At 39.3% G+C, this 13,349-nt stretch overlaps 1 protein-coding gene across 1 annotated transcript; it reads right to left on the bottom strand.

Annotated features, from left to right (window-relative positions):
• Positions 1–2,073: 2,073 nt before the first annotated feature.
• On the bottom strand, positions 2,074–5,167 carry LOC113304650. The gene is made up of 6 exons (XM_026553788.1): positions 4,955–5,167; positions 4,027–4,193; positions 3,821–3,952; positions 3,654–3,734; positions 3,421–3,582; positions 2,074–2,765 (listed from the first exon to the last, which is right to left on the bottom strand). Exons 2-6 carry the CDS (start codon positions 4,099–4,101, stop codon positions 2,343–2,345), a joined length of 873 nt encoding a protein of 290 aa, XP_026409573.1. The 5' UTR covers positions 4,102–4,193; positions 4,955–5,167; the 3' UTR covers positions 2,074–2,342.
• Between the last annotated feature and the right edge of the window lie 8,182 nt (positions 5,168–13,349).

The raw sequence follows: 13,349 nt of genomic DNA, 5'->3' as shown, positions 1-13,349 counted from the left end.
TTCGTTTCAGAGCAAATCACTCTCTCTGACCTCGGCAGGATGTTTCAAAGAAGCAACGAACATCCTAACATTTATGTGAAAAGGTTTTGGGTTCAAACTCTGGAATGCCACGATCCAAATGTTACAAAGCAACAACTTGTGGACTTGTGCATCAATGGAATGATCCCGGTCTACAGAGATCTGCTGGAAAATATACGTTTCCAGACCTTTTCAAAACTTCATGAAGCGGCTAAGAGGTCGGCAACTACCGCACCCGCTTTACTAGAAAGGACCAAGGTTACAAAAGTTGAGGAACCGCGAGAGACTCGATGTAACAGGCGTCTTATCAACAAGCAATACAACCTCCATCCTTCCACAAATGTTGTTGCGGTAGCGAAAAAGCGGAAAGCCGAACCAGCCCAAGCCTGCATCTTCATCTCCTCCAAAGACGCCAAGAAAGGGTAATCAAACCCGTGATGCACAAGCTCCATCTCAGAACGCAGATCAAGAGGCTCCTGACTTCCCATTTTCCACTGAAGAGGTAATCGAACTCCTGGATGTCTGGATCCAAGACGGTGCAATCAAGTTGCCATATGTCAAGAAAGAACCAACTGAAGAGGATATGGAAAGTCCTCGTTACTGCCGCTTTCACAGGTTCGTCAATCATCCCACAAGTGACTGCAGAGTTTTGAAATGCGTATTTCAGGGAAAAGGTTTAATCAGGAGAGCTTAACTTGGGGACTGAAGGAGTACACAGAGACCCCCTTCCATTTAGAACTTTCAGTCTCTCTGAACCACCTGTCAAGGAAGAAGTTCAGTCCTTAATTGAACATGCCTGTGAATTGCTTTACCTATCAAAGGCTCAAAGGAAAGACACGTTTGCTGCATTAAATCCCATCGTGTCAGGAAAGCGTTTGGTGAGAGAGGAGATGCTCTCTGAGCCTTCAGTAACGGACAAATAAATGTATGACTGGGGACTGCTCACCACAGTACATCTCAAAGGAAATGAATTCAGAAGAGTGTTCGTTGATGTTGGCACAACCATCAACATTATTCCTTTGAAAACTCTCAGAGCTGCTTACATTACTCGACAAGAAGCTACACATGCTCCCATGTCAATCATAGATCACGAAAGGACACTGAAAAATGCATACGGCCACATCACCCTCAAGGTCAGAGAAAACTCGGTCTGCACTGAGACCAAGTTTTATATAATCCGGGAAGATCCAGGATATGACATGATTCTTGTACGACCTTGGATTCATGCTGGAAAAGTGACTCTAATGCCTTCGATTGAAGAAAGCTCTGACTCGGAAAAAATAGAAGATACTCCATCATTCGAGCATCTGGAAGAAGTTAAAGCCTTGGTAGAATTATCACAGAAACCTGGAGAAAGTGCACACTCTTTCATCAAAAGGTTCCGTACTGAGGAAAGTTTGATTCCCCTTCTTGCACCTATACTACCAATGTTTAATCATGTTGCCCTAGTCCGTGGACTTCTTCCCACTGACATCTCAGCTTTCGCAAAGTGCTATGAGTGGATAGTCTCACCACGACAATATTACACCAAATGGCTGAGTACAGAGCCTCTTCAAATTGACCATTCTATCAAAAGATTTATTGCTGAAGACGTGGCTAAGCACGACAGACAGTACGCTGGATACTCCCCTCTGCACGAGTGTCCATATGTGCCGCAGCCATGGAATCCCATCACGCGAGGAATTCCGAATCAGCAGAAGATATTCAAGGTGCGGACAACCAAGCCTAACAAATTCTGCGAAGGAGATCTAGTTCTCAAAGCAACTCAGCGCAACCTTCACTCTGCAAGAAACTCTATTTGGGAAGGACCATTCATGGTTACTAAGTCCATTAATGGAGGATACTACAGGTTGATCAACACAGATGGAAGGACCCTGCCAGTGATCCACGAGAATTTCCTTAAGTCATTCGACGCTTGAAATTATTGGGCATTTGAGGTACTAGGAGGTTGAGCATTCATGACGTCTGGGATTTGGCATTTAGTATTTTCTTTCATTGTATTTCAATTTATCCAAAACGTTTGCAATACTTGCATTCAGTATTTGAATTCAGCAATTTATCAAAACTCAATTCATTTTACTTAAAGAAAATCTCTATCAAATCCAAAAGAAAATCCTCAATCATCTACCAATCCAAAGCCAATTAATATCAAAACCAAAATAAAACCTCACATCTCTCAGAAGTTCAGAAGTTCAAGTTGAAGCCAAGTCTTTCAGAATTCTCCAAGTTGAACTCCCAATCAAAGAGTACATTTGGAGTCACAATATTTCTGGCCCTAGCGCATATATCACTTACAACACGCAATATGACACTTACTTGCATTGTTAAAGCATAAGCACGTCCAGGATCTCTAGTAACGATGATGTGCCAAACTTCCTCCATATCTTCTCGTACAAGCCTGCATATCCAATAGGAATGCTGAATCCACCAACTAGTTCATGAGATGGGAGTGACGCATCAAATGTGGGATCAAAAGAAAATCCTGCACTTGGATATTCATGCACCACTATGCGATTCTCAATTACTGGAGCAACTTCTACGGTCATGGCAACAGTTTCTTCAGTCTCTTCTGCTTGTGGCTCGGTTTCTTCTATTACTAGAGTGGCAACAATTGAAGTTTCCATAACTTCAGTGACAACTATCTCATGGACTTGAAGTTCAGGGATGATTGTATCTTCATCAATAACTCCAGGGCTGCTTGAATTATCCTTATTGGTTTCAATATCCTCAACTTCGGTATTTAGCACCTAATACGAAGATTACATGAGGTTAGAGCAATCTAAACATGGAAACCAAATGGGATCATAAACTACAACATACAAGCATTCCAACATCATAAAAATTCATCATTATGCAATCAAGACACGAACAAATAGCGTGAAAGTCATGAAACACATTTTGCGGCAAGCTCATCTGAAGAGATTTTACTCTTCCCTGCACAAGACAACGAACTGGGAGCAATCCACAAGGAATCTGAGGATGAGTTTTATACCATTCTCTTCGTATAGATGTTCTCTACAACATATGAAAATTTCATAACAATCCAATGAACGATCAAGGATATGTGGTCAAAATATTGGACAACATACAGTCTAAAAAAGTTATAAAAGTCTCCTGGAAGTTTACTGTGTCGCATTTTTCAGGTCCTAAACATGCTCAAAACTTAAAAATCTTCTTTAACTAAATCTTGGAAATTTTCTGGGCTTGAAGATACATATGCAGACCTTGAAAATCCGACTTCAGACGAAGGTTTTACGGCGTTTTTGCTAAAAGACTGAGTTCTGAATTTTCTGGTGACATATATCGGCAAAGTTTTTCGTATATGCGCATGGATTCTCGTTCATTCATTCGTAAATCAACAATTTTATGCTTCTATGGATAAAATTCAAGAGAAGTACTTACTTGGACGGTCTCCGGAGTGTTCAAGGACCCTGGATTGCCCGTATCAACATCAAGAGCACCATTGTTTTCATTCGATTTTGAGCTCTGGGAATTTTCTTTATTGCCATTTTCTGAGGATGAGCGAACATCACCAGTACTCTCCACCTCCATGGAGACATCCTCCTGGACATATTTTCAACAATTAGCATTTTGTCTACAAAGAATCATAATTGGATATACGAAGAAATACTTACGGCCTCTTCTTCACTCAAGCCAGAAACTGTTTGCCCAGCAGCAGAGAATTGAAGACCGTCAATACTTGATGGAGTAAAATTCTGTAACAAAGTAACAAACATTGGTTTTGCGATCCTAATTACACGGATAAGAAGAAGTCATGGTGAAAGAAATATCGATAACTCACCAAAGAAATCACTGGGGACTTTATGGTGTTAGGTAACATCTTATGATTCTTATTCCTGCCTTCTCCACCATGAATAGTTACTTCAGTTTCTGAGAGGTATACATCGATCCGAGGTCTTACGTTGCAACCGTCCTGTGGAAAATTTTGATGCAATAATCAAAACACAATTATCATAATCTTACGAAAATTAAACAAAGAATACTTACTTGTGAACATCCTGGAGATGTTTCCCGTTTATCACCACCAGGGAAATGCTTCAGTCTTGGTCGAGTAGCGATCATATCAGCAGAAGGAGGCTCCTTCACCAAAGGTTGATCGACCGACACGAAATCGAGTAAACCCCCGAGTTTTTGATCCCAAAAGTTTATGTAACCTGGAGTTACATATGTAATTCGCCCAGATCTATTTTAATTAGTCTAGAACCAATTCTTTAAATAATTCCGAGTATCGAATCCTTACTACCACAATTAAAACCACATCAGTTTTTAAGTCCTCGAGCAAATCTAATCCAGAAAATAAAATCCTAACTCACTAGGTGGCCCTGATGTAGTTTTAAAGTGTGGTAAGAAAGGGATTCGTTGCTCGGATTTTTATAAAGATTTGGTTTAAGAAAATACTAAAAAAAAGAGAAAAAAACTAAACACAAATTGCTAAAATAGACTAAAAGATTGATATGATGATTTTGTATTCAAATATGATGAAAATCTAGGATTTCGAGATTCCACCGCTATTATATATAATAGAAAGTTAAATAATTTTCTAAACTTCTCCCAGAAATCTCGAGACGATTTAGGACACAAATTACGTCTCGGAAGATAAATCTTTTGAACCAATTATATATTTATTTTTTTTCAAAGAATTAATAATCTTCTTCACTATAGAATGCTAGTCTCTAACATAGAATATAATAATCAATTATCAAGCATTAAAGGATACATGAAGAAAATCATTATCGTTACAATCAAGAATAAGAACCATGGAGAAATGTTAGTATAGATAATAATTTAAAATACTTTAGCATACATAATATGGCTTCCTCTCTGATCCTAGAAAATGATTTAGCTACTCATAATCGAAAGAAACTACATATAAGAAATGATGGTATTTATTTTCATTCAACTCAAAAGAACTTACAGAAATAGCCGAGTTCTCCATTTCTTGTTTCCTCTCTTTCGATTACACGAGAATAATTAAGCAGAAAAACCAATATAAAATAAAATGAATTACAAGTTTTTCTTCACAAAATCTCAGCAGCGAACTACCCAAAACAATACAATCCCATGATGGTACTGACTCCCCCTTTTATATTCGTCTGCCTCCGTTACTTTCCGCTGATAGAAAATATGCATTAATCTTCAGAATTTCTCATACAAGACAACTTATTATTTTCTTGTTTAAATGACCTTGGACAGCACACGTTATGCGTGTGATATAGGCATGCTTCCAGCCACTTTCTTCATGCCCATTGACTTCTCATTACTAAGTAAGGCAAGAATATAATTTGTCCCACACTTTTGCCTTATTTCTTTGCGTTGACAATGCATTTTGTGGCTCCCATTCACGTGTATATTTGCACTAGAACTCCATCGACCAGAAATGGAATTCATTTTTCCATGTGCCAACCACTAGTCCCCTGAAGATCCCCTCATTCACATGCTATCACTATATGGTAAGTCCAGCAATTAACTTTGTCTTCTTCCCATTTTAAGTTCAACTCACAAATGAAGTAATTATTGACCTCCACTTTAGTAGAAAATATGATGTCGACATTCTTCCCATTCACAGTACCGAGATGCATTTTTAATAGATCTTTATTACACGTACAAATATGATTAGTACGTCCGTATTCTTGCCCTTGTTCCTCATTTCATCCTTCACTGCATTGTGTGATCTTTAATTAATCCGGTAGGCCATAACTGATAACGAGCACCATAAATTTGCATGAGTCCACATCGTCCTCTCGGGTCTTATTAGCTCCAATTTTCCATTTATTGTAAAAAATTAAATTTCTGCAAAACTCAAATAAAACCATCAAATTGCACAAAATAAAGAACTAAACAAATATAAATTAAGATGTGAAAATGACGTGTTTACACACTCAACAAGCTAGGGAACCAGTATTTATTTCCTTCCACATGTGTGCGGTCTAAACGAGTCATGAGATGCTCTATCAATATTGTATTCTTCCACCAAGAATTTACCATGAATTATTGATAGCATATGACCAGGAGTACGACTCAACATAAAAGACCTCTCGTCGTCACTCATATCAGCACCAGATTTCAAAGTCATACTCTCTTCAGCATTGAAAGTTGTCAATTGAGAAATATAAGAAGGAACTGACACCCATGGGCGAAAGTTGAACTCAAATTCACGGTCTAACACATCAATGAAGCGAGTCTTAAGTCGAGGTTCCTTTGTGGACCAGCGCATGATCCTGGCATTGGTCTTCTCAGAGAAAACATGGTGAGTATCAGCATTCAATCCTTGCAAGATGGTATGTGGAATAGGTGCATGATTCTTGAAACGTTCCCACATCAAAGCTTGAAGAAACATTGTATTGGCGTAGCATTCAATCTTCATAAAACCATTCGAGATGCTGGAGTCTATAATCAAGGAGTCTAAGTTAGAGTACAAAGAACCCAAGAACATACTACCTATTGGGAGTTGCTCACCCTGAGCCATCTTAATTACAAAGGGAATCACGAATGACTTCAACAAATTTCCAGTATCTTCAAATACATCTCTGCACAGCCATAAACACAAGAAAGCAGCAATAGATAACGTACCGTCAACAGGCCACTCCAGAGGAGAATCTCTTGGCCACCAATATATTAACCAATGAGCATAACAACCTTTGTTGCCGGATGCCTTATTGATCTCCTCCATTGCAGCTTTCAAGATGTTAGAGATTGCATTTTCCTCTAAGGAAGAAAGACCTTCAGGAAGGTTACCCGTGATTGGAAGATGCAACAAGGCAACTACATCTTCTAAAGTAATAGTAAACTCTCCCATCTGCATATGAAGGAATGAGTTGGAATACACCAACGAGCAAGTAGAGCTACAATACCTCGCGCATCGTGGAAAATGAACAAGTCTCCAGAAGTTTGGATAGCCCGTATTATCTGTGCATCGTGCAACTTGTCTCGAAACTGAGGAAAACCCATCATATACCTCGCCCATCCAGAAAACTTCTCTAAAGGCCGTCGAGAAAGCTTGAATTCAATGATTGATGCAGAAAAATATCCTCGTTCAAGACAGAACCGAATGGTTGCCTGAGGAGTCACCAATTTTTTCTGAGTAACCTTTCTAGGATTTATCAGAAGACGAAATGCTGGAGTTCTGAGACGCTTTTCAGACCCTTGATCCACAAAGAACGCATCCTCTATGTTTGGAACATTCTTGATTCCAGGTGTTTTATCTTCCTCTTTGCCAATAGAAGTCTCATCCATGCATGTATCGTCTCTAGAGGCGTCATTATCTACACATGAATCATCTCTAGAGGCATCATTAGCTTGGGAATCAGACATCCTTGCGAGGTATATGTAAGATTCACATAACATTCTACTTCAGTATATCATCCAGATGCAAACTTCGACAAGATGATGGAATCATGCAAATGACAAAATGCTCAACTAGATTCACATAAAAACGTGATTTACTCACGTAAATAAAAAAAAGTTGACGTGAGCAAGGATGACGTAAATAAAATTCGTGGATATCCCACGGTTTCATCAAAAAAAAAATCCATGAACAGGCCATGGTTTTATATACAAAAAAAAATACTCTTTTCCTTCGTAAATTTTTTTTTCTTTGAAGCGAAGGTTTATTTCGGTTTTGTGAAAAGTTTTGGTTTTCATGAAAGTTTTGGTTTTCATGAAAGCTCATAAACAAAATTTTATTACTAGACACAGGTCTATATATAAAAATCTCTCCTAAGTCAGGGATTATTACTAGTTTCTTAAATTAACATCGAACGAACATACGATTTCTAAGAAAAAAAGGGGGGATTTTCTACAAAACTCACACTCATATATGCACATGTATATAATTTTAGCATGATCAAGGCATGAACAACTCATGAATAAATCATTAAACTTCTGAAAAAAAATATATTTTGCGTACCAGTCGGTGTCGGTCGGAAGTTAGCCGGTCGACGGTTGCTCCGGTCGGACGACGGTGAAGCTCCGACGAAAAGTTTTTTTCCTGCTGTTGACGTGAAGGATTTGAAAGGATGAAGGTGGTGGTGGTCGTGGAAGAGAAATTAAAAAAAAGGGTATTAAATCCCTTTTATATCAAATTTTATTTCCAAAACCTAATTTCACAAGGATTTCCTTATTGGGTCTGACCCATGAATCCTAAACCGACCAAGGTTGCGCCATCAAATCAGCGGTTCAATACCAATTTATGCTTATTAGACGATGCTCTGTCGTGCTACTGGGATCTTCGTTCAAGCCGTGGTTTGCTCGTGCAATCGAAAATCCGGTAACATCTTATCTTACGACTAAGTTCAATTACTTATTTTGTTTGTAACTGGAAAATCACCATTCAGTGCTGACTGAGGAACATGATTGTCCCTCACTAAGCAGGGGACTTAATGTAGATAGTGGATTTTCGACAAGGGTTAAAATATTAAAACCATAATTATGCATGCTCCTGATCCAGCAATCAGATGAGTATTGAGACTCATGTCTCTCATTGAAGCATGAAAATTCATGCCACAAGAATCTCTGAATGAGAATACCGTCTCTCAGAGTATATGTAGATGTGTAGTCTCTCAGCTGAGGCAACGACACATTTCATGAATACTGAGCAATTTCAGTAATTACTTCTATATAAAATCGCAAGGTTGGACAACTCCTAGACAACATGCCTGCTAGTATAGAGCAATAATTTCTTCAGGATGTAACAATGTTTTCCCTGACTATATAATATGACGCTTCGACAAGCTCATATCATCTGAATAATTAATGCTCCTAGACAATCGTACTAGTATAGAGTTATCAATTAATTATTCCTAAATTATTAGATTCATTAACTGAATCCCTGAAAAGTATTCTACATTATTCATTACTTCAATTCATGGCTCTTTCCAGCATAATTCCACGGGTTAGTAATAAATATTCAATGTACGGGCGTCTGAGCCGCTATAGAGTAAGCCCCGACCAAAATAGTGCAAGTGTACTAGCAATAATGCACAAACGAACACCTGAATACACGAACGAGCATTTCAAAACATGAAGGAACGATGAACCTATGCAAAATAGGATGAAAAATAATAATAATAAAATATTGGCAAAGGCGCTAGGGGACTGGGCTCACCGGCCGGCCAGTCACGCGGTGGCCAGTCCCACGCCTAATTTTACATTTTATCATATTTTATTAGCTTTTCCTGATCTCATGAAAATCCCTTCATTTGAACAAATCTCCTTCGTCTCAAGGAAGCTCCCTAGTCTCATGGTGTTTCCTCATATCAAAGAAATAATAAGAATTAGGAAAGGTGTCGTGGGACCGGGCTCACTAGCCGGCCGGACATGCCCTAGCCATGGCCGGTCCCACTCCTCATGGTTCCTTATTATTTTTTTATTTCTCTCATCCTATAGAAATTTCTTGAATTCATGAAATTTCCCTTAAGTCATGAAAAATAATATAACATTAGGGAAACTCGTGGGACCGGACCCTAGCCGGCCGGTCATGCCCTAGCCGGTCCCACACGCCCCTTATTTCATTATTATTATTTTTTATGTTTCCCTCATCTCATGGAAACTCCTTGATTTCAACAAACTCCTTGATTTTATGATATTTCCTTAAAATCATGAAAAATATTATAAATTAGGAAAAGTGCCTTGGGAACGGGCTCTTTGGCCGGCTGGCCATGCATTGGCCATAGCCGGTCCCACACTTCATGATTCCTTCATTATTTTATTATTTATTCCTTCATCTCATGAAGTTTTCCCGGTTTCAGCAAAAATCCCCGATTTCTTCATATTTTCTCAAAATGTTGCTCAAACGCACACCAGAAAATATCGAAACTCTTAGGACTGAGACACGGACATTATGGTGACGCGGGCATGTCTCCTTGACCGACCAAGGACTTTCCTAGGGATTGAAAATAGCCGGTCCCACATGTTTAATAATTTTGACCTAATTTGCTCAATTGCTCATATTGGGTCCAAACTCTTCTCAAACAACTGGGAGTTTGCTCAAATGACCATCAACTGGTCCCACGACCACCAAGATCCGGTCCCATGATCCCTTGGTCGGTCCCTCATCTCTCCATAATCAGGTTTTACTACCTAACGCTCACACGAGCATTATTTTAATAAATGATTAAACCAGCATTTAATCATCCTTTCACCAACTGGTCTTCTGGAGACTTTGGTATTTTTCTCATTTGAGCATCTGGGCATTACATGGTCGACTCGTCATCCCATGTAGCCGGTCCCTCCTTCACTCTATGGTTGATTTTCAATAAATCATCCATTGATAAAAATTAGGGTTTCAAATCCAAAGCTCTGCAAAAACATAATTTTGAGCAGATTCAAACACTAATAATTTTACGTTGATCCCGTGATCAACACTTTAATAATTATGCGTCAGCATCTTAAATTAACATTTTTGCTCAGATGAGCAATATTTGTTCAGTCCATGAATATTGGTTCAACTATCAATATTCATTAATTCATCAAATGAGCAATATTTGCTCAGTCCATGAATATTAGTTCAACTATCAATGTTCAATACTTGCTCAGTCCATGAATATTGACTAACAATATTCAACAATTTATCAAACGAGCAACATTTGCTCATACGAGCAATATTTGCTCACCTTAACAATCTACATAATTATACGTTTGTCTCAACAGACATGTTCAATTCATGAGTCTCAAAACATTTGCAAATCACGTTCGACTCAGCAATACAAGGACTCATCGTCCCATAAAGTCAGCAACTGACTCCACAATCACGAGATGTCAATCGTGTCACATGGGGGATATTAACTAAGGTTTTGATCTGGTGGTCTACGACACGTGTGTTCATACACAAGACGAGAATGTTAGCAAGTCGTGCAATAAGTTGGAGGAGTTAGCAAAGTAGTGGGTAGAAAATCAACCAAGTCTCCGCACGATGAGCAACTGGTTTTAACACGATTTCCACTTCGCCACTCTTTGACTTCAGCAACTTTCACACTTCATGGGATCAAGGTGTTTATAATTTTGGCAATATAAATAAGTCTCTGAATCATGATTGAAAGAACAAGACAATCTCTAGTCAAAGCAGAAAAACAAGAGATTAAGAACCCAGCGTTCAATCAATCCGAAATTATCTTTTTTTTTTTACGCAAAAAACGCAACACACCTATAATATTTGATCACCATTGATCTCACATATTTCTCAGCTTCCCTCCTACAGATCAACCCATCCTATCTTGTGATCGAATTGATTCAGGAACGACCATTGTCTTGGTTTAGGCCTGAGTCCTACAGATTGATCTCTCGAACTTAAAGCACTCCCTTCTTGCAGTGCATCTGTGTGAGGTTAAGCATTTGCTCGGTTCAAGGAGTCTCCTACGTACGGTCATCTCCTCGATTCCGTAAAAACCAGCAAATCATTTTTCTCCATCTACATATTGGCGACCACAGTGGGAGGTTATCTCTCGGCTGCAATCTCAAGCTTTCACAAGATGGTTGATCTTAGGTCACGCACGATCGCAGACCCTAACACAAATGATGCTAGCACTAGCAACGACACTAATGATTATATTCCAGAAACCGTTCCTGCTTCCAACAATGGCGGTGGTGTCACTCCTCATCAGATTAATAGTGGAGCACATCCCCTGTTTGGTCGTCATCTTGAAGAAGTCAGAGAAAATCCGCCTACTATAGGCGATCTCATGAAGGTGGAATAAACTGTTGCCAAGAATCATACTGACATGGCTGCCACTTAGAAGGAATTATTCAATTATCTCAAGACTCTTACAGACAAGATGTCAGAGAAAACCCAGGAAAAGGGAAAAGGAAAAGAAACCACTTCGGATGCTGACCCTGAAGTCACTCCTATCCATGAAGTAGAAGATGAAGAGATTCCTAAATCCAAAACTGCAGAGCCAAAGGAACCGTCCAGTTTCATCACCCGTGAAGACTTGAAGCGTCTCTTAAAGATCGTGTAAAGGATAAAGCGTCCTCTTCTGTCCACCGTCACCAACCTCCATACCCTGCTGCTACACAAAGGATTCTTCTGCCAAAAGGTGATGTTTCTCCAACGTTCACCCTTTATGATGGAACATGCAATGCTAGAGAACATGTTTCTCGGTTTCTGGAAGCTTTAGGAGAACATGAACATAACCATGTTGTCCGCCTCAAGGAATTTTCAAAATCTTTGAAAGGCAGGGCATACACCTGGTACAAAAACATCGTACCGGGGACTATCAAAAGTTGGGGAGAAATGATTAATGCCTTCTACAGGAAATATTTCTTCGTTTCAGAGCAAATCACCCTCTCTAGCCTCGGAAGAATGTTTGAAAGAAGCAACGAACATCCTAACGATTATGTGAAAAGGTTTAGGGTTCAAGCTCTGGAATGCCACGATCCAAATGTTACGGAGGAACAACTTGTGGACTTGTGCATCAATGGAATGATCCCGGTCTACAGAGATCTGCTGGAAAATCTACACTTCCAGACCTTTTCAGAACTCACTAACTCAAAACCAATCAAAATCCAAAACCAAAATAAAACCTCACATCTCTCAGAAGTTCAAGTTCAAGAGACTATGGAAAGAAAACTAAAGGAATCCGTCAAAATAAGATTTCTGCTTCTCAGCTTTCTCCAAGACTTGCAAGGCTGCTTTCTCCAGCTTTAGTTTTTCAGTCAACTCGACAATCCTGGCCATTTTCTCCACCACGGAATCACTGACAAAGGCTATGTTTTTCGCTACTGCATCCTTGATGGTGTCGATTTTTTGACGAAGCCACTTCAAGTTAAAACCAAGTTCTTCAGACCTCTCTAAGTTGTACTCCCAATCAAAGAGTACATCTCGAGTGACAGTACTTCTGGACCTGGTACGAATATCATCTATGACACGCAATATGTTTCCTAATTTCATTTCAAGAAGTAGTTGCGTTCAGGGTCCCTTGTAACGACAATATGACCATACATCTTCCACAACTTCTCATACATATTGGCATACCCAGTGGGAACGCTGAATCTGCCAACAGATACGTGATATGGTAGTAAAACACCAAATGGAGGTTCAAAAAAAATCCCTACATTAGGATATTCATGTATCACTATGCGATTCTCAATTACCGGAGCAACTTCCATAGTCATGGTAACAACTTCTTCTGGCACAGTCTCTTCTGTTCTTGGCTCGGTTTCTTCCGTCGGAACGATAACAACTGGAGTCTCAGTTTCCTCGACAACTTCAGTAGCAATATTATCATGGATTTGAGGTTTAGATATCTTAACATCATCAACTTGATTCACCATACGGTTCGAATCGTCATTTGCTCCATTATTCTCAACTTCGGTAT

Source organism: Papaver somniferum, chromosome 8 (genome assembly GCF_003573695.1).
Source record: "Papaver somniferum cultivar HN1 chromosome 8, ASM357369v1, whole genome shotgun sequence".
Taxonomy (NCBI): Eukaryota; Viridiplantae; Streptophyta; class Magnoliopsida; order Ranunculales; family Papaveraceae; genus Papaver; species Papaver somniferum.
Note: the sequence above shows the minus strand (reverse complement) of the source record. Positions and strands in the feature narration are given on the sequence as shown.

Excerpts from the sequence above, each read along its gene's own strand:
- LOC113304650 (XM_026553788.1), bottom strand. The coding sequence starts at position 4,101 with ATGATCGCTACTCGACCAAGACTGAAGCATTTCCCTGGTGGTGATAAA. Across the intron at positions 3,953-4,026 it reads CATCTCCAGGATGTTCACAA|GACGGTTGCAACGTAAGACC; the intron begins GTAAGTATTCTT and ends AATTTTCCACAG. Across the intron at positions 3,735-3,820 it reads AGTCCCCAGTGATTTCTTTG|AATTTTACTCCATCAAGTAT; the intron begins GTGAGTTATCGA and ends ACTTTGTTACAG.